This window comes from Melospiza georgiana, chromosome 3 (genome assembly GCF_028018845.1).
Source record: "Melospiza georgiana isolate bMelGeo1 chromosome 3, bMelGeo1.pri, whole genome shotgun sequence".
Taxonomy (NCBI): domain Eukaryota; kingdom Metazoa; phylum Chordata; class Aves; order Passeriformes; family Passerellidae; genus Melospiza; species Melospiza georgiana.
In genome coordinates this window covers 28,366,440-28,390,027 of record NC_080432.1, presented here as the reverse complement: position 1 = coordinate 28,390,027, position 23,588 = coordinate 28,366,440, and the positions used below count along the sequence as shown (strand labels likewise).

At 36.8% G+C, this 23,588-nt stretch overlaps 1 protein-coding gene across 1 annotated transcript in view; it reads left to right on the top strand.

Moving 5' to 3' along the window:
- PPP3R1 (protein phosphatase 3 regulatory subunit B, alpha) overlaps window positions 1-23,588 on the top strand; it is a 37,177-nt gene that overhangs the window by 8,233 nt on the left and 5,356 nt on the right. The window contains exons 2-3 of the mRNA XM_058021244.1: window positions 13,663-13,702; window positions 22,833-23,009. Of these exons, the coding sequence (XP_057877227.1) occupies window positions 13,663-13,702; window positions 22,833-23,009 (217 nt within the window). The remainder of the gene's footprint in view (window positions 1-13,662; window positions 13,703-22,832; window positions 23,010-23,588) is intronic.

Here is a 23,588-nt window from a genome sequence, read left to right as displayed (position 1 = left end):
ACTTAAGAAAATTTATGGCTCTTCAGGACAGCAGTTTATGATTGTATTGTCAATTACAGCAATTAATAAGCCTTGAGTTCTGTCAAGATTAAGCAATCTTTAGCAAATGCTGTGAATTTTTAGTTTAGATATCTTAGAACTATTCTGGTAATGAGATTTTGGATAATTCTTCAAACATTTGACATGAATGTTTATAAGTTACTGAAATTGGTTTGGACTTCTAATGTAATCCTTTGAGTACCCTATTACTAGCTTGTAGGAAAAGTGATACTCAATATTTGCATTCCTGTTTGTAAGAAATAAACCAGTTCCTGTCCTGAAGAACTTAATCTAAAATATTCTTCTAAATAGCATTTGAGTATTACTTAATATAACAAACTCCTGAATGGACATCACCTCAGTGTTATGACTAAAAATAGTCAGTACTTTCTCTATGACACATTTCATAAAAAGAAAACTTGTCTGAAGGTTTCAAATATTTCATAGTGGGGAAAACCTTAATTGAAAAAGCAGTTGTGTTGTTGTTTGGGGGTTTTTTTTGTTTTTTTTTTGGGGTGGGGGTGGTTTTTTTTTGTTTGTTTGTTTTTGTTTTGTTTGTTTGGTTGTGCTTTATTATGTTCCATTTTGCTTTAATTTTATTGGGAAATCTGTGATAATTGGAAGACTTTGGAAATTTATAATGCATCTTCAGAACACCAATTTCTAATTTGTGGAAAACTCTTGAGTGCTGGAAATTAAAGATTCATTTTAGAATAGAAGCTGGTGATGCCAAAAAGACCTGTTTAATGTTTTGTAAATTTCTTGATAATTACAGTGGATTTGATCCCTCTGTTTTGGATCATAGTGTTGGTAGGACCTGTTTTCAAACCATATGATTCATTTTTATTCTTTGTGAATCCTTGAATAGCATAAACTAAAGCAGAACTTGTTAAAATGTTTCCATTTATTAGCTGACAGCTGCAAGTTCTGATTATTTTCCTTTAGTAAAAAAGCAAAAGACAAAACAAGATTAGTGCTAACAGGTTGAGAATACAAAAAAGGTTAATATTTCAGATTGTGTTTCTATGCAACAATTCCCCTTCAGCACAAACTGGTTCTTCCTTTGATTTGCACATCTTGCTCAGTTCTGCATCTTTGCCTCCTTGATTGTTTTTTGTTCATGTCAGTTTGTGAAATCAAATCCCATTTTTGAACTGTCTTTTTTGTTTTGAGGTATGTGTCGTTTTCAAAATTCTTCACAATGTTCTTCAGTCTCTTTTGTGGTGAAGCCTGAATGACATTTTGCCTGCTTTGTGATCTTTTTTTTAATCATCCTGTTTCCTCTTTCTCTCTTCTTGTTGGGCAGCTGTTGGGCTGTAAGACGTTTATCTCCTTTCAAACTTAGATTTCCCTTTTTGACTTCCCAAGTGGTATTGAACTGTTTTTACATTTCTTACATGGGAAGAAAGGCCGGTGACAGCATCTGCATGTGCAGCCTGTTTCTGTGCAGTGCTGACTTTCCTGACTCTGTGTGACTTTCTGATTCTGTTCTAACCCCTTGTGGTAGAGCCTTGTGAATTGCTGATACTTTCTGAATTGGTACTTACACTTTCCTGCTCAAGGACGTTTGTTAAAACTGCCACTAAACTGTTTTATGCAGTAGAGCTACATCATCTTGTTTTTTTGCTTCAGGCCTTTTCAGATTAATTTATAATACCTGTGCAACTGTTCCTAAAGCCTTTCCCTTTGCAGTTAACACATGACTGAATACACTATTGAAATCTAAAAACTTGGGAAAATCAATTGGTAGAGAAAGATATGCAGGTCATGTTGTTCTTGACTGTTTCTAACCTGTCTCTGTGAATAGGGAATTATGTTGAACTGCAGTAGAGTCTTTTAAGTATCATAATGCTGTTATATGATGCAGTATAATCTGTTAATATATCTTTGGTATTTTCTTTGCCCTCGATAAATACCACTTGCAGTGAATCTACTGTCTAAACTCCCCTAGAAAAAGAAACCACCTAAACTTATTTTGTAACTGATAGTGATCTTCCATACTTTCCTTGCTCGAGTTTGTTAACAGTCTGTGGCAAGGGACCTTTGCTAGCTACATGAGGAAGAAACACATTAATTGTGTGACATTAATGGATATATGTAACTAGTTACAGAATTATATATTAGCAAATATAGTAATTTGTATGTTCGTTACTTCCTGTCAGAGGACAACATGCTACATTTCATTTCTAGCTAAATTCTTATCTTTCGTATTTGTCTCAGCCTAATCAGGCCTGAGGATCTGTAGTCATTTCTTGCAGAAATTAGGGTTGAGATTTATTTTCTTTGCTTGGGGTTCTGTGACTGCTGTAGCTCCTTTTCTGCTTTTTGGAAAAACCCTCTGCAAAGAGAAATGTTCTTACTCCTTTTTAATCCTCGCTGCATTGCTGAAGTGTAGTAATAGGAAACTGATCTAATGGATATTGTGCTTTTTTCTGCCTGTAGAGTTCAGGCTTTTGGAGTTAAATGTCTTCTTTGTACAAGCCAATCCAGAAGTTCAGAAACTTCAGAAGACTGAGCAATCCTTTAATTTACTCATTTCTTGTATTTGGAGTATCACAACTCATATTTTTAAGAGGTAACTTTTGATTCTATAGATATTGATAGCCTTTGGGTTTTTGAAGATTACTCAAAAAGAAGTTTAAATTTGCAAGCAAGTCCTATACCTTAAGTGACTGTGATTTCCACAATCTACTAGACATGGTTGAAAAACAGTGCAGAGAAATGAAAGCCTGTATTTCACACTCATTAATCTAGTGGCAAGAGTGCTTGACTTGGAAATATTACAGAGAATATAATTCTTTGACTATTAATTTTGGAGGGATATTGAAATACCAGTTAACTTGATAGAGTTTTTACGGGGCTTAGTCTGTAGAGTTGCTTCCTGAAGCTTCCTAGTTTGTTTTTTTTTCATTTTATAGTCACTGGAAATGCTGAGAGTTTAATTGGCCTAATTAAAAGCAGCCTCATGAGAATATAGAAAGCAAATTGTATTTCAGTATGGCTTAGATCAAGTTAATATCTTCTTGTAAAGTAATTGTTCTGTACCTATTTATATGTAGGTCAGCCAGGGGTGAGGTCATTATTGCTTTGTGTTGAAGTGGAAGTTTGGAGCATTGTCTGTTTTCTGGGAAAAATTTGTTTTATCTTCAAATTGTTGTGGAGCAAGAGAAAAGCTGAAAGAGCTTTAATTACCTACTGAGTATTTTATCTTCAAAAATGAGTGTTTTGACTCTTCTGGGTACTTTTGTCTTTTCTTCATTTGACTGAGTATGATGTGCTAAATAACAGCTTGGGTATAATCTTAATTTCTGGCAAAATTGTGGGACTCTGTAGTACCTCCAGGTTCTTGGTGATGCTTACATGTTTTGCCCTAAGGTTTTGAATGAAGTTTTTTTTCCCTTTTTCCTCTGTGTTAGTTTACTTTTCGAAATCTGTAGTTGTTCTTTCACATTAATGTGACACAATTTATTGTTTGCAGTTACTTGGATTTTCTGTGTTCATATTCACCCACAAAGGGGGAAACAGTCCTTCCTACTAATGAAGTGATTAAATTGGTGTTCCTAAGTGTCTGATGTCCAGTTTATATCCATCACTGTCCCAAAAAACAAGAAAACAAGATCAGTGTGATATGCTTTGATTTTTTGTTTCTCTTTAAAATCTTATTAAATGTAAGTTAATGCAATTTCTTTGTTAAGATGTTGGCTCCTAACTGAAAATCCCAGGACACCTCAGTCACTTGATAAAGTCTTCAGTCCCATGTTTCCTCTCATACTCCTTAGAGAAACTTTTGCACTGTGTACTTCCAAAGTATATGATGTGTCTGTTGTTTTGCAGTCATTTGCATTTTCTACCTAGTTTTGTGCTTGGATCACAAATGTTCTGGACGGTGTGGTCTTGGTTTCATTTTGACTAGTGTGGGGTTAGTCCATATAACAGCACATGGGGTGGATTGATTGAGAAACTTTACTGCAATTGTCTTTAAAGCTGAAAAGGACCAGTTGCCATGGTCTGCTCTTTAGCTAAGGGAATTGAATAAACTTCACTCTGTGTTGTAAAAGTGGAAAGAAGTTTTGTAGGTGAAACCAGTATATTAAGCTAAATGGAACAAATAAATTATTATCTTGCAAATTTTTCTGGGACTCCTTCAGAAGCAGTGGAGGAACAAACTGTTAATCCCAAAGCCTTCCCATTGTGAACTCTTAATTGCATCAGGACTTCATTTAGTAGTGGCAGAATTTTATTGTTTCCCTACTAAAGGTTGTGTTGCTTCAGAATCCTTCTGGGAAACTCCTTTCCTTGGCTTTTTGAGAGTTCATTATTCATTTATGCACTTAAAATTGCAGGGTTCTGAGAATTTTTCGGAGTGATGCAAGCTTAAGAAATGTGAGCTTTGAAGTGATTGGATAAGCAGATTGGGTGGTTGCTGCTAAAGAGTGGCAGCTGGGAACTGCCAGATGAAATTGTGAAATGTACCTTAGCTCATAAAGCTAACACTTTTGTTCCTGTCACTATTTTTCTCTTAAGTTTTATTTACAGATTGTGGTGTTTTTACAGGTTTTTACAATGAGAGCTCTTACTGTTTTCTATGGTTTTTCATACGTATGAGGTTTTGCTTTTCTCCTTCAAATAACAAGGTTAATTTGTTAGTTCTCTAAATGTGGCACAACCTATTCTCTGCCGTACCTAGTTTTAAAAACTCACTATGTTTGTTTCCAGCACTTTTTATTATCTATCTGACATACTGCAAACTCTATTAGGGTGATCATAAAATGGAACAGAAAATATAAGTTGTCTCACATATTACAGATGAGACAATTAAGTTTACAGTAATCTAGTTATCTTTTAGTTATCTAGTTATCTTTTAGGTTTTTGTTATGTCTGCATCGAAGTTGTGTGAGGTGATTTAGGGGAATACATACATACCTAGTAAATGATATTATCAGTGTAGGCTCTGACCTCATGGCTTCTTTTGTCCTCCAAATTCAGGAAAAGGACTTCGCAGTAAAACTGCTTTTATCTTTGGTCATTCTTTCTTATTAAGCAATTTAGCAAACTGCTTTGTTGTTTCTGCTGAGTCTGTATGTCTTACTCTGTCTTGGGTGACTTTTTTTTCTGGGAGACACTGCAGGTGAGTAACTATTGTTTGTGTCTGCATGTAGAGATCTATGATTAAACCAACTACTTAATCATACCTTCAATATCATGCAAGTCTCGATTTTTGTTGGAAGCTGAGCAGGTGTAATGGAGTTCAGATAGGGAATGCTATAGGATGATGTATATGAATATATATCATATAATCCCTGCTGTGAGTGTACAGACTTCACAGATTGCTTTCCAGTCCTGAAAACTTGAAATTCAAAATATGAAAATTTTAAAAATTGGTGTTATCCTATTTGAGTAGATGCATTTTTTATTGTTGTGTTTCCCTTAAAAAAGCCAGATGGTGTATTAAAGGCTGAATCCTCTTGTAAGTTACACTCTTGATTCCTTTAATTTTTCTGTCTGCTAGAGGCTTTGGCAAAAGGAGCCATCACTAACATTGGTTTTGCTTTGTGTTTCATTGGTTTAGGGCTTCCCTGTGATATCCTAGAATGGTTACTTGACTGTGATGGCCTTAAGCCATTAATATCTCACATTGGAGGAGACCCGTGGACAGTGAAGTGTTTAAATAAAGCATAGCAGAAGTTACTGGCCGACTGCCAGCCAGGGGACAAGTATCTTCCCTTAAAATGACTGATGAAGCTTGAGCAGAGACATGACTGGATTAGATGGTGACTAAGGAGTAAACTGTGGGCTTTCCCTAAAACTTGGACAGTCTTTCTTGCCTCTTGTATCCAGAAAGGGGGTGTGGTAGAACCTGACATACATGCAAAAGGGGAGACTCTTCTAAGGAATCATCACTTACTTAAAATAAGGGGGTGGTGTTTTGGTGGTTTTTTTTGCTTTTTTTGTTTGTTTGGTTTTTTAAATTAGACTTTTTTTTTATTGTGGCAAAGGGAATTATAACACTTGGCATACTTGAAAGAAGCGATGCCAGAATGCTGTAACAGCTTTAACCTGACTTGATCTCTACTGTAATCCCAAATCCACCAATCCCCTTTGCCTTGGTTCATTATCTCTGATGTCTGCAATTTAAATATGTTGAAGAATTAGGTATTAATCTTTTTTTGAGTTCCTTCTGTACTGAAGGTCACAGAGTATTTTATTTAGAGGCAGGATTAAAAGTTTAGGCTGCTTCAGGGGTAACACATTTAAAACTTGAAATCTTCTTTCCAAGGTAAGTTAAAAGAAGCTGTGTTTGGTTTTGTGGTTTTGTTTATGATTTTTTTTCACCCTGAGGTGTTCTCTTTTCTCTATGTGAAATGCTTACAGCCTTCCTTGATGTTTGCTGTTGATTAGTATTCACAGGTGAGGTATTGAGTTAGATTATAAACAACAGCTGACAATAACAGTAAGACCTGTTAACAACAGTAAGACCTGTCTGTTGTACCTTTATGGTTTCACCTTTAAGATGATACATAAAAGCTGAGTGCTGATACAAGTTCAATTGTTTATCAGATTTCTGGTAACCTTTACAAGAAATGTATCTGAATGCACCCAGAAAAAGTTACTATAAAATTTCAAGGGATGATGGTTGGCAGATGTGGGGGATGGCAAGTTTTGCTCGGAGAAGTGCAACTCTTACATACCAGTGGAGTGCCCAAGTCCTTTACTGTCATACTTCTTGTCTGTGCTACTTATCTGGTATCATTATTGTTGCTTCTCTGTTTTCCTGTCTTTCCTTACTTAGTTACTTTACTTTAATCCATGACTTTTCTGAATAACCTGTAAGAATTTGTTGCTCGTTTGTACCCTCTTTAATTCTTTCTGTTGTACATGTGGAAAGCTCGCACCAAAGGGTAGCAAGGTGCCCAGATAGGATAGTCCAGTGCCAGAAAATATATTGGATTTTTGGATAACCAAGGTAATAACTATGGAATGCCGTGGACTTTGGTTACAACAATGAATGGAACATAAGCAGAATTGAGGTGGTGAAAATTGTAGTGTAGTCCTCAAGATTCAATGAATTGTCATTTGAGCTGGATTCAGCTTGGAAGTCTTGGATCTTAAACCACTGTCATACTGTCCTAGCTTCAAGATAGACTGGACTTGTTGATGACCTGAAAACATAATGCAAGATTGGCGAGTGTAGTCTAGCTCACTGCTAGGAGATATTTAATTTTTGATCTTACTGAATGTGAGGTGGGTGTCACCTCACATGAATTTTTATGTATGTCTTTAATTCCTTCTTTAGGACATGATCTTAGAAAACAAGCTGATAATTTGGGATCAGCAGTGAAACTATCACCGCTGATAAGTTTCTTGAACTTCCACAAGCCTTCTTATTCAATGTCTTCTAATTTCTTGGCTTTGCTTAATTTTTGCATCACAAAATCCAACTCAACATTAGTATGAACGTAAGAATCTCAGAGGTGGATTTATTTTCTTTGAGTACAAGTCTTGTGTTGAAGAACTGCTAATTCGAGGAGGAAGTATTTAGGAGAGTTGCACTCTCTCTGCCTGGAATATTTTCAAGCAAAGCAGGTACTTAGTAGCTGGTTTGTATAAAACAATGCAGAAGTCACCAAGCTGTTCTACTTTCTCAATTTTGGCAGTTAGTCTGCACTTTTATAAGTTCTTCAGTTAAGTCTTGCTTTCAGGTAACTATATTTGGATATTCCAATTTTAGGTGGGTTTGTTCACTGCCTGCAATAAAAAGCCTAAAAGGTTACTTAATTACTCCAAGTCAAAACACAAATGCCATATTCCCTGGTGATCTTATCTATAACATTTCCTTTACAAGTTTCCTTTTGCAGTGTATAAATTGGATATTCCTGTTAAATAGAAGATGAGTGACTGTTTTTCTTGGTTCATAGATTCCTCTTGGACTGACAGCAACATTACTGTGTTGAGTAGTTTGTTCAAGGGTTTTTGAGGGTTTTTTCTTCTCATAGAATTTAACAAAAAAGGCCAAATAGACGTATATTCATACTCTTTCTGAACAGGGTAGATTAAAGTATTTTTCTTGCTGCTTTTTTGCACTGAAATCTTGTTCTTGCTTTTCTTGTTTTAAGCCATATTTTTTGTGGTGTCTGTAGAAACTTTGTGTATGGCTTTCATCTGCACTTTGGTAAATTCCTTTTAGTGTTTAATTCTCTGATATGTTCCTTATAAAATGTATAAATTACAATAGGTGAGGTCTTGCATATTTTTGTGACCAACATTTAATTCAGAAATTCAAATATTAACATTAATAAAGCTTTACGCTTCCTGGGCTTTGTGTGAAATTTATTTTAAACCACTGTAGTTGTGTCTATGTGACATGTTCTAGTCATGCAGAAGTTTTCAGAGCCTTGAAAACACATACCGTCCTTTTTAGTTTGACTACTTGCCTGCTGTTTTTTGATGAGGAATATGAACCTCTGACAGTCAAAAAAACCCCCACCCAAATCAAACTTCTTTTCACCAAACAGTTCTTCACTGTTAAAGCTTTATGAAAGTGACAATACGTGGAAAATGAGCTCAAAGGAGGAGGAAGAATTCTCTGCAACAGGTAATTGTCATCAATATTAATTTTGGTGGTATGGAGAAGAATGAGAAAAGACAACAGAAGCATTTTCCATGTTTGTGGAACAGGGAGAAGGGTCTTACATGTAGGTAGGCTCTTCCTAAATGTGAGCTGCCAGCTGCTTCCATCTTTCTTTTTAATACTCCCATTCTTTAAAGTTGTGGTAGGGGTATGATGGAAAACAGCTTTTTGTGTAATTTAAGAATTGAAGTTGGCTATCTTGATAATGCCTCATTCTGGTCCCCAGCTGACATGACTGTTTCACTTGCCTGCTGAAGTTTCTTGCTTTTGTTAACAGTGATAATTAGAAGTGTAGAAGGTACAGGAGCAGATGCAAGAAGCACAGCATACATTGTGTTGCCAGCACCCCGGGAGGTGCCCTTGCATCAACAACACAAATGCAGGAACATCTAGTGCAGAGCTGGAGCAGCCGGGGCTGTGAGAAGATGGTTTGCATTTTTAAGGCCATTTACAAGGATGAACATTTACATTGCTTTTGTATGCTGCCACAGAAGGTTGCAAATCTTGGACGGCCACTCCTGTACATGTACTAAACAGATCAGGAGACCTCTCTTGCCCCTTGCTGAATTTACTGCCTGTCTGTGGAAAGAACCTAATGTTTTAAACTGTCCAGAGATTAATTTTCATTTGTAGTGACTCACACACCCCCCACCCCCTTTGAAGGACTAAATTTGAGATTAGTCCTAGGATGAAATTGTGGCCTGCTGACATTTAAGCACATTTTCTCTTTTTATAAAAGCAGAAAACTAATTGAGGGCTGATGCTGTAATTTAGCTCTCTGAACTGTTTACAAAAAGATGCACTCCATGCAGAAAAGTTATGCATAATCAGACCTAGAAACAGTGTTCTATTAATATATGCTGAAGAACTGCTTTGCAGTGTGATGTCTATGTACAAGCTGTTCTGTATAAACAAATGCAGATAAGAATTGAAGTTCTGTTACTAATTTTGCTAATTGCTAATTTCCTTTTTTAATTTCTATCCACAGATCTCCATATCTTTCACTAAGAGGACACTTGTCAAGATAATTGCCTCAACTATTGTACCTTGGAGCAGCATGTACAAAACTGATCTTAAGACTATAGAGTCATTAGTATTTGGAATAGCTGCCAGGGAAAAAAATCAGGAAAAACTTTTTTCTTGTTTTTATAATTTACAGAATATAAAATTACTAAAGTCCATGAAGAGGTTGTCCTTACCTAGCAAAAAGGCACAGCCGCTGAAAGAAAAAAGAATACTTAGTAGAAAATTGCAAAACTCAATTTTGTTCTTAAAGGAATACATTACCTGTCATGTCAACCCCTTTACTGATGTGTTTTGACTTTTCTCTAGGAAATTGGCATTTCTGCAGTATTCAGAATTGGGTCAACCTTCTGTTAGTAGATTTTGGACTTTCCCCTTATCTGTAATTATTTCTGTCAACAAATCATGATTTTGTGCCTGTTTAACTAGGAATTAACCTATAGCCTCCTATCAGCATTTAAGAAAATTTCAAGACTATTCTAAAAGGATAAGGATATTCAAAGTATCTGTAATATTTCAGCTTCTTTTTCTGCCGGTGCAACTTGAGAGAGAACAGAGTTCCAGCAGCCTGGTAGTGATACCCAGATGCAGCTGGGGAAGGCATGTTTTACACTGGGCATAGGTGCAAGTAGATCTTTTGTGGAGTGTTGACTTTGTAAAAGATGCATTTCCTCAACAAACCATGTGTCACTGGTTTCTGAATGTGTTGATATAGTGTATATGAGTAGATACTTGGACTTTTTGTGAGGTATGCTAAGTATATATCTGGCAGGAGACACTAAGATTATAATGAGGTTTTTAAATTGACAGTCTTATGCTATGTCAGAACCTTGTTACTCTACAGATGCATTTGTATGAATGAACTTTTTTATATAAATCAAAATTATATCTTTGGAGTTTTACACTGGCTTTGGTCTTTATTGATTAGTACAGTTTAAAACTATAAAGTAAAGTGTAAATGCAGCATTATATTAATGAATAAGGTGTATAATTATAATGATCTTTTTCAGTAACTCAAATTTTCTGTTAGTGCACTAAATCACAAAGAATATTTTCCAGCATTCTTTAGAATGCTTCCTCATCTGGTGTTAAAATTAGGTAATTCTTTGCATTAAAACTGTACAGATGAAAATGTGTATCCAGTTTCTTTCCCTTTTCTTAGAGGGTTTATTTGATACTTAATGATGTCTCATAGCTGTGCTTTGCTCCCTGCTTTTTTACTGAGCACATGAATGTGGATATAGCTCTAGACTCTCCATTTTACTTACTGCCCGCCTATTAAACAATCCTTGCTTCTTAAGCAAGAAGAGTATTCAGCCTACTTAGTGCTTGTGTTTCAGGGTTTATCTCCTGTCTTGTAGAGCATATACACATTCTGATTGTATTTGGGGACAAGTAAGCAAACTTCTTGTACTGATGCTTGTGGAATATGATTAAAAATGCCTGCTCCTCAGACCAAATCATTCCTCTTAATCTTTGAAGATCAAGGCTTTCATATAGAGCACCATCTTTGTGTTTGTCTGGGTCTCAGCAGTGTTTAACAGGAATTTTGGCATGAGTAATTCAGATTTTTATTTGTTCCAAAAATCCCCCTCCCTACCAACATCCTTTTAAATCTTACAAGAATATTGGATCTCCTGTGAAGATGAATATTCAACGCATCAATAGCAGGTAACTGCTTTTTAAAATACTTTACTTAAATACTATATGGAAAATATTGAATAATCTTGTAATTTTTACATTGTCATTTACTACATTTTTCTACCCTTTTAGATATCCAAGATCCAGTCCTGGATAGGTAAGTATTCTGAACACTTTTTTTTTTAGCAGTACCTGTTTCAAAGAAAAGCTAAGCTGAAGTTTATTCACTTTTTTGCCTGATCTCCAAATAATTTTTAGGCTACTCCAATTAGATAACTTACTTATGACTTAGCATGTGCATCTAAATGCATAGTAAGGTTCATTATAAACATTACACTTACTCAATTCATGAACTGAAAACAGTTATTCCCATTTTTTTTGTTTTGTCCTGCTTAGTTTTCAGAAGCATTTTATGTATCTTTAGGCAGATTGATTTTGGTAGCCTGTACCAGAAATTAATTTTCTCCCAAGACCTGAACAAGGATGTAAATGCTCAGAACAGTAGTAGTTAAGATTGTATATTTGTATGCATGTGCATAAATGCACTGGTTTTAATTCAACTTTCTCCTTTAATTTGCAGCCTTCCAGTCTGGTGTTTTTCTTGCCTCTTCATGACCTCGTGTCTTGAGCAGCCTAGCTGGATCCCCTGGTTCCTGTTTCTTCTTGTTTCAAAATTCTGCTTTCTCCCATTTTAGATTCCCTACCCTTTTATATTCATATGCATACACTAGCCTTTTGCTACCTATTTTGGTCTTTGCTGTTTATCCTGAGACTTTGGTTGGGTTCCATGCAGTATTTTCCATGTGGCACTGCTCTCCTGGATCCCCTGCCACAGTGCAGTTAGTTTGTCTGAAGAACATCCCTAACATGCTTTTGAGGTTATAATAGCCTGATTGTTCTCATCTACATTTCTGTTCTGCTGCTTTGTCTTGCTCTAAGTAGACATTGGAGAAGACATTAAGGCTGTACCTTTTGCTGCCCTACTTAGAAAGCAAATGCATGAACGTTTTTTAAAGAACCAGGATAACCTGTGGATTGTGGGGGATGATAAGCAAAGTGAAAACTTCCTGAGATAAAAAAATGCAAGCAACTCCCCTCAACAACAACAACATGTCTCCTCTTGGACATGTTTAGATTCATGAGATGTTTGTTCTGCTCCTTTCTGCTCTAATTAGGAAATGCAGTCACATTTTAGCTTTTAGGCTAAACGTAGTTCTTTCTTTTTTTTTTCCCCTTCTGTCAAGTAGTCTCTCTATTTCTGTTTGATTTTGTATCATTTTGATGAGCCTTTCTTTGCAAGCGCTCAACTGTGGAATCCATTATGCTCCACACCATAAGAGAATATGCTGCTGAATAGAATATCTCAGACTCATCTGAAATATGTTTTGTTTTGTTGTGTAATACACTCCCTTAAAATATTTGTTTTGAATGTGGTTATGCATCTCTTCAGTTATCTGCCTGCTCCTTGGCTAATGGATTCAGAAAAGTCATTAAGCATGTGCGCATTGTGATCTCTGGCTCTAAGTGGGGCATCTGGGGGAAAATACCAAGTTTAAGTGTTTTCTGGCATTCATATTGCAGTAGTTCATGCTGATTTCCTTGAGTACACATTTAAATTGTTGATACCCTCAAAGTTTTAAGTTTTTTGTGCTGTTACTCAGTTGTTATGTAGCAAGGATTTAAAGTCTTACTTTGACTTACCATTCAGTTACAAAGCAGGAACATATTAACATAGTACATTACAGAAATATTTAAATGTAAAGCTGTTATGTCTGAGTTTCTGGTCATGTAAAATTCTTCTTTTGCATAATTCTTGCTGTGTGAATCTTTTTTGGGGGGATTGGGCAGGTGGTTCAGGGAAGAAAACAGTTGTCTTATGCAAATTGAGTAAGATTTGTCATCGGAATTTATAAGGACATGTCTGTTTCTGCTTATGAAATAAAATGGTAAAGCAGGTTTTGTGAAGTTTTGAAATTAAATATTTTTAACTTGAAAAGTAACATTTGCTCAATAGATAAGTAGTGGGTTTGTTTTTCTGAGTTTAGAATACGGGATTGAAGTTCTTGTCATAATTATGTGAACTGACGTTTTCATGGGAGTTTTTATTTAAGGAGACCTCTTAATGGTTTTATATTTCTTTGTATGTTTTGGTAACATAGATCTGTCCAAATAAAACACAGTCTGTGGTTGTTGGGTCTGAAATATATATTTTTAAATAACAATGTAACTTGTATTGCCAGAGATTCTTACAGTGCTGAAATTTAAACAGTTACTTAAAGCTTACCTGGGAGTAATTGCAACTTTGTTCTTTTTTTCTTGTTGTGTTTCAGGGAAATGAGGCAAGCTACCCTTTGGAAATGTGCTCGCACTGTAAGTTTTTTTTAATTGCTACTCTGTATTGTTACAGAAGTCAGTTTTGTTTGGGGATTGATATGGACAGTTTTCATGTATGTTATGCAGTTTATATATTAACTAAAAGAATAAAATGTTAAAAATTACCTTTGGAAATAATACAGCTTTTGCTGTTAGATTGTAGAATCAAAACCTAGTCTATCTTTAAAATAGAAATCACTTAAAGGTTTGAGGGTTTTCTTCGAGTCTTCCATCAGAATATAAAAAAAACCCCTTATGATAGTCTTGATGTCTGTAGGGTGAAGTTCAGTTCGACAAGTGGGGCTTTTCCATCAGTCCTGGTGCCAGTTCCTCAGGGGTGTGGATCAGTCATGGTGAAGTCTATGCTGTGTTAGGAGTGAAGTATATTGCTTAAACTGGCTTTGTGCCTTCAGAGGAAAGGAGAGGTTTGGGACTAAATGAGCTTTTTTTACCCTTGTGCAGCCAAGCAGTTAGGTGGAAACCCACTTGGTGTTACTTACTTTTGGGCTATGTGAGAATGAAATTTGTTGCTCCATCTCATAGAGTTGGTCTACCCTGTAAAAATGACAAGGTATCAGATGATCTTTTTGCCTGAAGCTGACCATAGAAATGGTTGTCTTGTGAAATGTCCTTGTGGTGTTGTGCTAAGTGTACCTATTCTTAGTTGCGTTTTCTATTCAGTGATTTTCTTCAGCCCTAAAGTGTGTGTAGACATGTGTATGTGTCTTCTGAACCACGTGATAAAATTCCTTATCTTGGGTGAATCAGATCTTTTCAGATTCCTTTCAGTGCTTGTCATGTGCTTGTCCTGGCCTGTGGCTCTTGTAACTCAAACTGTAATAGAAAATAAATGGTCATGGAGAAATCTTTGTCTAAATATGTTTTTTCAGAGAAATGAAACTTTACCTGGTAATTTTTGCCAGTCCTGTGTGCCTAATGGGAACATCTACATGGATTCTAATTTGAGTCATAAGTTTGCAAACACTTGGGAATATCATTCACAGCAGTGCATAGCTGTATAATGTTCTCTGTATATTTTGTTAAATGCAAATACATGGTTGGAGTTTTGTACTTGATGAAGACTTCAGTAGTATTTTCCTGAATCATGTATGTCTCTCAATCTTACTGCTCCATTGGTCAGTGTTTTGTTATGGACAAACTGGTTTCTGAAGAATTATTTTTTTAGCTAGTCATGTCAGTGTCAGAGCAGTGTGTTGCCATCCTTAACTTCTGATTCTAGGACAAACTATAATCATTGATAGCAATGGGCAGCCTAAAGGTTTATTATTACACTTCTTTGCTCATTTTTATTGCAGTGAAACTAAGGATTTTTGCATAATATTCTGTGGTTAAATGATATGTTGAGGCTGCTGTTGTTCAAATGTGAAGTTTTCTGTGATTAAAGGTTGTTCTGCTCTGATGGCCTTTCTCACAGCAGAAGGTTGGCTGTATCCTGGGCAACATAACTCAGCACACCGGGAAAATGTCCCTTTGCTTGGATGGGCCCAGCCACTGCAATGATAGTGCTGTGCTTAAAGATCCTGAGTGCCTCAGTATTCTGAAAGCCAGGGGTTTTGGGCACGGGTGTGCACAGCTGCATGTCTGGAAGCAAGCTTGCAAGTAGATGTTTACATTGTTCTTTAAGTGTTAAATGTCCCTCCTGCTTCCAGAAGTTGTCACTTACAGGTCTAAAGTTTTCAAGGCAAGGCCAGACAATCTCTTTGAAGATCATCTGATACAGTGTCTTGGTTTGAAAAGACAGGTGTCTGCTAAGGAAGTCAGGAGCCTCCCCTGAACTGGAAACTGTAAACCCCCTCCCTCCAAATTGTTACAAATTTGAAATTAAGGGGGGTCTCTCAGGCAGAGATATGGAAGCAGGAATAACAGTTCTTTATTAGGGAAAAAAATAAAAAATAAAAGAAACAATGCAGTAGTACAAAACAACACTGACAGAATCAGAATACGACCTGACACCCTGTTGGTGAGGGTGTTGTTAGCAGTCCTCATGGAGTGGCTGGTGTGGTTCTGTTGGAGCAGTGATCCTGTAGAAGGGTATAGTCTTCTGAAGATCCAGTGGAAAAGGCAGCTGTTCCTCTGGGAATCCAGTGGAAAGGCTGTTCTGGTGTCTCAAAATCTCAGATTCTATCCAGTTAGGAATGCTTGGCTCCTCCCTCTGGGTGGAGCATCTCACAATGGGATGCTGTAATTTTTATCAGTCATGCCGAGACACTCAATATCTCATTAACAGCAGATACCTCCCTGGAGAGAGGATTGGTTTGTGGAAGAGATAAAGAAAACTGCCCAATTAACAGAAGATAACTGCCACACCTCTAACAGATGGCAAACAGAATACACACATTGCCTTGCAATCTAGGGCGTACAGATTTTGAATTTTCACCTTTTGGAGATTGCCAGTTAGTAATAATGTATTAATGCTGTTTGCATGGAGACGTTGGGTCATAACCTCTGCTTGGTGCTACAGTTGCTACTTTGGTGTCTCATAAGAATACTTTTGTGATAAAGTAGGCAGTTACATGAAGAAAATTCAGGCTACCACAGAGAGGATGCTCACCATTAGATAGTCAAGCATCTTCTTTTAACCTTTCATTTTAGAACATTAGTTCTTCTCAGTGGGTGAATGAGTGTTGTTGGATTCCTTAGAATGGTTTGGTTTTGTTTCTCAACTATGCTGTGCCAGAAAACCTACCGCTGCTTTCCATGATGAAAATTTGATGTCAACCAGCATCTGTCAAATTGCCCATAAGAAAATTTTATTATTGCAAAAAGATGTAGAGAGGACCATTTTGTAATAGAGTAAAGAATAGTTTATAAATACTCTTTTGTAGTGTGTTTGGATTTTAAGCTAAGAAGACTAGTATCTCTTTCCTAACTTAGGAAATTGTAATTGACACATCTGAAGTCATAAAAAGGATTAGGCCAGCTGTGTGTAAGCATATACAAGATGAGTGGTTGACTGTGTTCTCAAGGGTATCATCTTTTTGAAATCTGATCTCCAAAACTGAAATGGCTGACGTGGTTGCTACTCTGAAACGTTATATTCGTGAATCAGATGAGGCTGTAGGTAGAGGTGCAAATTTTGCTGAAGGTCTGTTTTATTTTGAGATCTCTGCAGTACATTCTTCTGGGGGAAAATTAGTCTGGAAACATTTAAAATTCATTTCAGAACATGTTTGATTTGCAAAATTTTTCCTAATACCTTTGCAATATTCTTGTCTATAATGATTTCATGTTTGAAAAGTTAGTGGAAATAGGGCTCTCTGTGACCACACTCTGATCTGGCTTTTGTTAGTTAAACCTTTGAAACCAGTATTCTAAGAGTATCTGAAAAGCCAGTCTTTTAAATACAGGGGTAAACATTTAGATTTCAGAAGTGCTCAGCACCTAATTGCTGAGAGATGTACAGCTTTTCTAAGGTCTGTACCCTTTGCAGATGCCTGTGTGTGTACTGTGTGCTCTGCAGCAATGGATGTACCATGCTTCTTAAAGCATATGCAGTTATCCTGTTAAAGCATCACTGAATGTAGTGAATTTCAGAAATCTGTGGGTTTAGGGCATTTTTTACTTTTGGCTCTCAGATTAATAAAAAGTTAGCTATGTACCTTGATGTTAACTGTAGAAAATATATTTTTTCTGAAATTACTGTTTTCAAGATAAGCACACTGCAGTTGGCTTCTAATGAAGTTTTTTGAGTTGCCACTTGAATAGTTTTTACAGTCTTATCTGAGCATCAGTTGCACGCATAACAATTTGAAACAGAATTGTTTTAAAATCTAATGGATGATCCTCTACTGCTGTGTTGAGGGGCACAAGTGAGGAACTCAGCAGTGTGGATTAGCATATTAGAAAGTGAGCAACTGAGATAAGACTCCTGCAATAAAATGGGAGTGAGGCAAAGCATTTGCATGTAGTATCTTGGAAGCATTTTAACCTGTTTCATCATATTTTTAGATGTATGCAAATGATTTCAAGACATGAAGCAGGTGTTGCCTCTAAGAATTTTAATACTTGGATAGAAGAGGAGTCTTGAAAGTACTGATAGTTCTTTAACAAAAAAATCCTTAGTACCAGAACTACTTAACACTTGCCTTATGTTAATTACAAGGGGAACAAAATCCAGAATGGATTATGAAATAAACATAAATAATTCTAAGTGTTTTGAAACAGTGCAGAATTTGATGTTTGAGCAGGGCTGCCAATAAAGCATTTTAAAGAAAAGCACTTAGCAGTTACTATTTCCAGCCAGTTTGTAAGTTTGTGAGCTCAGGCATCAGTGCCAAGGTGAGGGGACACGGTCTGGTTTGCCGAAAAGCATGGGAAGCACAGAGCCCCCTGTCAGCTGGGGAGCATAGCACAAAAAAAGGTTAATTTGGATCTGAATGCTCAGGGTTGCTGGGAGTGTGGTGATGAGTCACCGGCAAACTCTGCTTCAAACAGTGTAAACAAAGCTCAGTCCTGATTTTCCTTAGTGGTGGTATCGCCCTTTTTACACTACTATGAACTTGGACTTCCTAGGAGTTCCTAGTGTTTTTATCTGGCCTGGTCTCCTGAGCTGCTCTTAAATTCTGTCTGCTACTGCCACCATCAGTCCTTTCAGCTGAGCTTTCCCTTGAGCTGAACTATCTTGTGCCTTGCATTTCCAGCAGAACTTAGGAGAGTTTATGTGGGCACGAAGTAATATTTTTTGTTCAGACACTGAGAATTAATTTCAGTGCTCTGTTCTCTCAGTGAGAGCTATGTGGAATTTTAAGAAAGTCTGTTGATAAGGACAAGGAAAATACAGGCATTGTAAAAAAGGGGAGCATCCATCTTAGACAGGAACTGTTGTGTATGTGCATTTTGGGAGATAAAGCAAAAAATTACTAAGATATTATTGAAATCTGCTGTTATACATAAATGTATGCTGTTTTCCTTTAAAAAATCCAAAGGATAACCAAGAAACAAACATTAAGCTCCAGAAAACCTGCGTAGTTTTTAGGTAAATTCAGCACAGGCAGGGAGAGTCACCAGAAATGAGGACTTGTGAAGAAAGAATAGACAGAAGGTATGCCAATCTAAGGCATATTATACTGTGATGTATTCATCCTTTATTTTATATGTGTTCTTATTTCTTAAAGCTGTTCTATGAAGACAAAGATACTACTGAAATACAATTTTTTTCCAACTTTTTAAAATTCAGCTTGTGGAAAGGATTTAATGGTAGGTGAGGTGCCTGCAATATATTTAAGGAAAAATAATGTAATTCTGATATTAGATTCTCATACAGTCCGTTATGAGCACAGTGATCTCATGTTTATCCAGATATGTTCATTAGGAACAGAGGTTTATATGCTGATTAGCTATTAAAGAAAATTTTCTTGGCCCTGCATTTACTTTGCTTTTTCATTATTTCCTCCTCCAAGTACTGTCATTTGTGCTGTATCAATTGCCAGAAACAGAATATAGGAAGAGTTTGCTATTTGGTCAGCTTTTGGCAGAGATGCTAATTTTTTTTCAGTACTGTTTTTTAATTTGTTTTGACTTCTGTTAAGAAAAGAACCTCTCTCAGATCTCCACTGTAGGAAAACCCTTTGCTTGAATGTTTCAAGGTTTGGAATGAGAAATTTTAATCTCATTTCTAGTAGAAACTGCTGCCAGATATTTGTACCTGGACTGTGCATTGAAGTTGAGCTGGTATGTGCTATGCAATGAGATGTGTGTATATGTGGACAAAGAGTAATTAACATTTTTCAAATATCCTTACTTTCATAATTGTGGCAGCTGTTGCTTTGTTACAGTTCAGCAAAACATGAACATTGTTGAGAAATACTCTTACATCCCTTTGCAACCTCCTCCCCTTCCTGTGATCTGATTCGTACCTTTATCATCCATAATCTTGACCTCCTTGCCCACCATTTTTAAAACAAAACAAAAAAAAATTTCTTCTCTTACGCTTGTTAGTTTTATAATGTAAGGACCTTGTTAACTGCAGATGTGAGGCTAGTTAACCCAACAGTGGTTCTTGTGCCCAGCAGATGGTGACAGAACAGCATTGCTTGGTAATACAAGCAATGTGTCCAGTGGATCAGTTTCTGAATGCTGCAAGAAAATGGTTTTTTTTATAGTTCATATTGGTAGTTCTGCTAGAGATATATTAACTTGAGATAAAATACCTTTCTGACAACAGTTTGTTTTCTTAGCACATTTCTTAGCAATGGCAGAGACAATCTTTTGGGCCAGCTTGTGGCAATTCAAGCTATGTAGCCATGTGTGAGTGACTTGTGTATGTGGTAATTAATTAACTCCACTTCATAACAGAACATTGACAGAACTCTGGGTGTCACTTTCAGTCTTTGCTTGTGTATTCATGAGGAAAAATGGCATGGACTTGAGCTCCCAAACCAGGAAACGGAACTGAAGTAATGAAATTAGACTTTCTTTAATGTGACCTCTGGGTTGTGAGAAAATGGTGTTACCTAATGATCAGAGGTCTTTAGTCCTGCTTCAAGCAGCTCCATGTTTCTATCCTAATTTGTGAAAATGTCATTGCTGTGTTTTGGTACTTAGGAGCTTCTTACATGTTACTTAGAAATGTTATAGAACTTGTAATTCATTAACTCATTAGTTTTTGTGGCAAGGGAGAAGAAATCCAGCTGTGTTAATGCTTCTTAAAATCACATTGTGATTTTGTGAAGTTGCAGAACTATGAAGTGTTTCATGTTGTTTAGGAGGCTTTAGAACTGATCAAAATGGAAAGATTAGTCTTTCTATTAATACTGGAAGTGTGATTCCACTGATCTGGTAAGAAGCTGACAGTGCGTTAAATACACAATATTTTTAGTTTGCTGTTTAGTTATTTTAAAGTGAAGCAGTACAGATATAAATTATGTCAATTCACATACTTATTTTACAAGGGGAAATGTGCTTACATAAGTGTGCATTCATAGTGTGATAAGTCACCCTTAGTATTTTTATGCTTTTTCAAATGCTTGTGCTGTGAAGCTTTGTTGAGGGTATGAGCTCTTTCTATGGGAGTTGGAAGTAGAACTTGCACTAAAATGAAGTTCCCACATTTGTAGCTTGCCAAATGTGCTGTCTGCATTAAAATGGGCTGGGCCCAGTGATTGTCCAGTGGCGGGACTGGAAGAGGGGGCAAAAGAGTTTCTGTGCACAGAAGCAAAAGTTGGCAAATATCTTTCAGTGTGTTGGGGAGAAGCAGCATTTTGTGCTGATGGAACTCATAAAATGGCCCATGGAGCTCTGCTTTGCCATTCCTTTTTAATACTGTATTCTTCTAGTCCCATGATGATGTTTTACGTCCAGGTTACTGTATGGTGCTGTGTCTCCCTCTGTGTCATCTGGAGGAGTTCCTGGGTAGGTGTGCAATGTGCTGCTGCCACTGCTGTGCTGTTGTGCTGTTCAGGGCACAGCTCCAGTTACGGTCAAGGCTTCTGCACAAACTGGGGTAAAAAGAATATTTCAATGCGGTTGAGAGGTTAATTGTGTGAAATACCACACTGCTTACTAGAAACCGAGGAAAGCGAATTATATTTAGTCTCACTTTTGTAGCCCTAGAGGCAGAATCAGGTCTGTCCCTTTCTGGCACAGCAAAGAGATTATTCTGAGACTGCAGACTGGTTTTTGCCCTTTGCCTCTGCAGTTGCAAGCAGTAACTGAGACTGCAGAATGGCATAAAATCATCTTGTGCCTTTGGACTTCTGTCAGGCTGTCTTTCATTCTGAAATAGTACAGTCCTGAGGACTCTCTATTTGTGTCTCTCTGGTTTTTAGACAAGGATATCAAGAAACTGAAGTGGTAGTTGGTTACTGTTGGTAGAGGATTAGGTCTCTGAGTTAGCTACAATTTCAAGACATCAGGCTTTGCAGGTTGGCTGACCTTATGTATTGGAAGACTCAGAGCTGTTTGATTTTATGCTGCACTTTTGCAAAAGCCTAAGAAGGTACTGATGTGATGTGAAATGGATCAGGTGGATGTATGTGCCTTGTAGAAGATATGATGAAATTTCTATTACTATTGGAGCAAACACACTACTAAATGGAGCTAAGAAATATTGAGGGACCTGCACATGTTAAGGAGAAGGTTGGTAGGGCGAGTTTGCAGTCTTAGGTTCTGCAGGGTGTGTTTGCTGTGGTTTGCTCTGTACTGAGCCCCTTCTAGGCTTCCTAAGAACCTCAGTTGCTCCTTTGTAGCTAAAAAGGGTGAGCAACATGTGAACAGACTTGGATCTCGTAAATGAGGCTGCTGACAGGGTATTTTCAGGTTGTTATGGAGAAATTTTCAAGCTTTTCAGCAGTAGCAAAGTACATGATTGCTTTCAATTGTTTTTATAGATTCACAGATTTAGTCTATTCTTGGCATAATCAGATGTGTAAAATAGGGTACTAGGGTATATACTTTAATTGAGATTCTCTATAAATTTGAACAGATTAGATGGAGAGGTGCTGCTGCAGAACCTGAATCTACTTTAAATTCTGGGACAAAAAAAAAAAAAGCTGTATGCAGGTTGTGGCTACAGGTGTGTCTGTTTCCCATCTGAGATGGAGAGGAAGAATGATCTTAGGTCAGTAAGAGGAGTGTTTTAAGTAGGTGAGAGTTAACTGGCTACCAGTAGGACTGTTAACCTGCTTAACTTGACTCAAATCCCAGGAGATCTCATGTTCAGTGTGCTGAAAAAGCACTAGTTTTGCTAATAAGTTGAATATAATTTTCTTTCTGACATACTATATTAGTCCAGTGTAAACATAATGCTGTTTCCTTCAGAGAACACTTGGTCTCTTCCTCAAATTCTTCACACCTGTTATTTGTAAGAGCTGACTAAGTAACTAGCTAAGCATCCTCAATCCTTCAAAATGCTGTGTCAGCATGTGGTATTCAGTGAGTCACAATGCTAATAACTGTATTATGGCAGGTGCAGGGAGGAATAAAGGTAAGTCTTACTTAAAATAAAATTGTGTTTGTCTTCAGAATTTCATGTTATTGTTATAGGTGTTTTATAATTAAAGTAGGAGAAAAATCTTGTAGGAAAGCAATGAAATGTGCCTTGTGTTTAACTGCAGAGGATTTACTGAAGCCTTTCTGAGAGTAAATATGGGGTTGTTTTTCATTTCAGTTGATGCTGATGAGATAAAAAGACTAGGAAAGAGATTTAAGAAGCTTGATTTGGACAACTCTGGTTCTCTGAGCGTGGAAGAGTTCATGTCTTTACCTGAATTGCAACAGAACCCGTTAGTACAGCGAGTAATAGATATATTTGACACAGATGGCAATGGAGAAGTGGATTTTAAAGGTAAGGCACAGTGTTCTGTGATAGGTGGTGGTACTTCAGAATTCCTAGAGCTTTAGAATTCAGGTTTTTCTTCATCTGACACAGGAGAGGTGAAGAAGATATGTTAAAATAAGGTGCTAAATCCTAGTGGAACTAAATACCAGTAAAACTAGTTTCTCTGCATTAGGGCACTTCTGAGTGAAATGTTTAAAGGACCAAGTTGTTCAGTAATAGCTTTTAAGGTCAGGCTGACTGAGGACTACTTGTTAAATATGTCTTAAAGTACACCAATTTATACTCTTAATTTTGATGCTGAGGAGAGACTGAAGAAAGTTGTGGTAGGCTAAGTGATGTGTTTCTGCATAAGTTGTATTTGTCCAAATGAAATCTCTCCTTTGAAGTATTTAGAAAATAGGAAGGAGCCCAGGTTTTTCTGTTGATATTTCTTTTATGGGGTTATTTCTATGTAGATCTTAGACTGACGCTTGAAGAAAAAAAAATCCAAACAACACAGAAGATTTGATTTAGTACATTTCTCAATGATTTTAAGTATTCATGATTAAAAGGGCCATGATTAAAATCTTCCTCGCTAGTGCATCT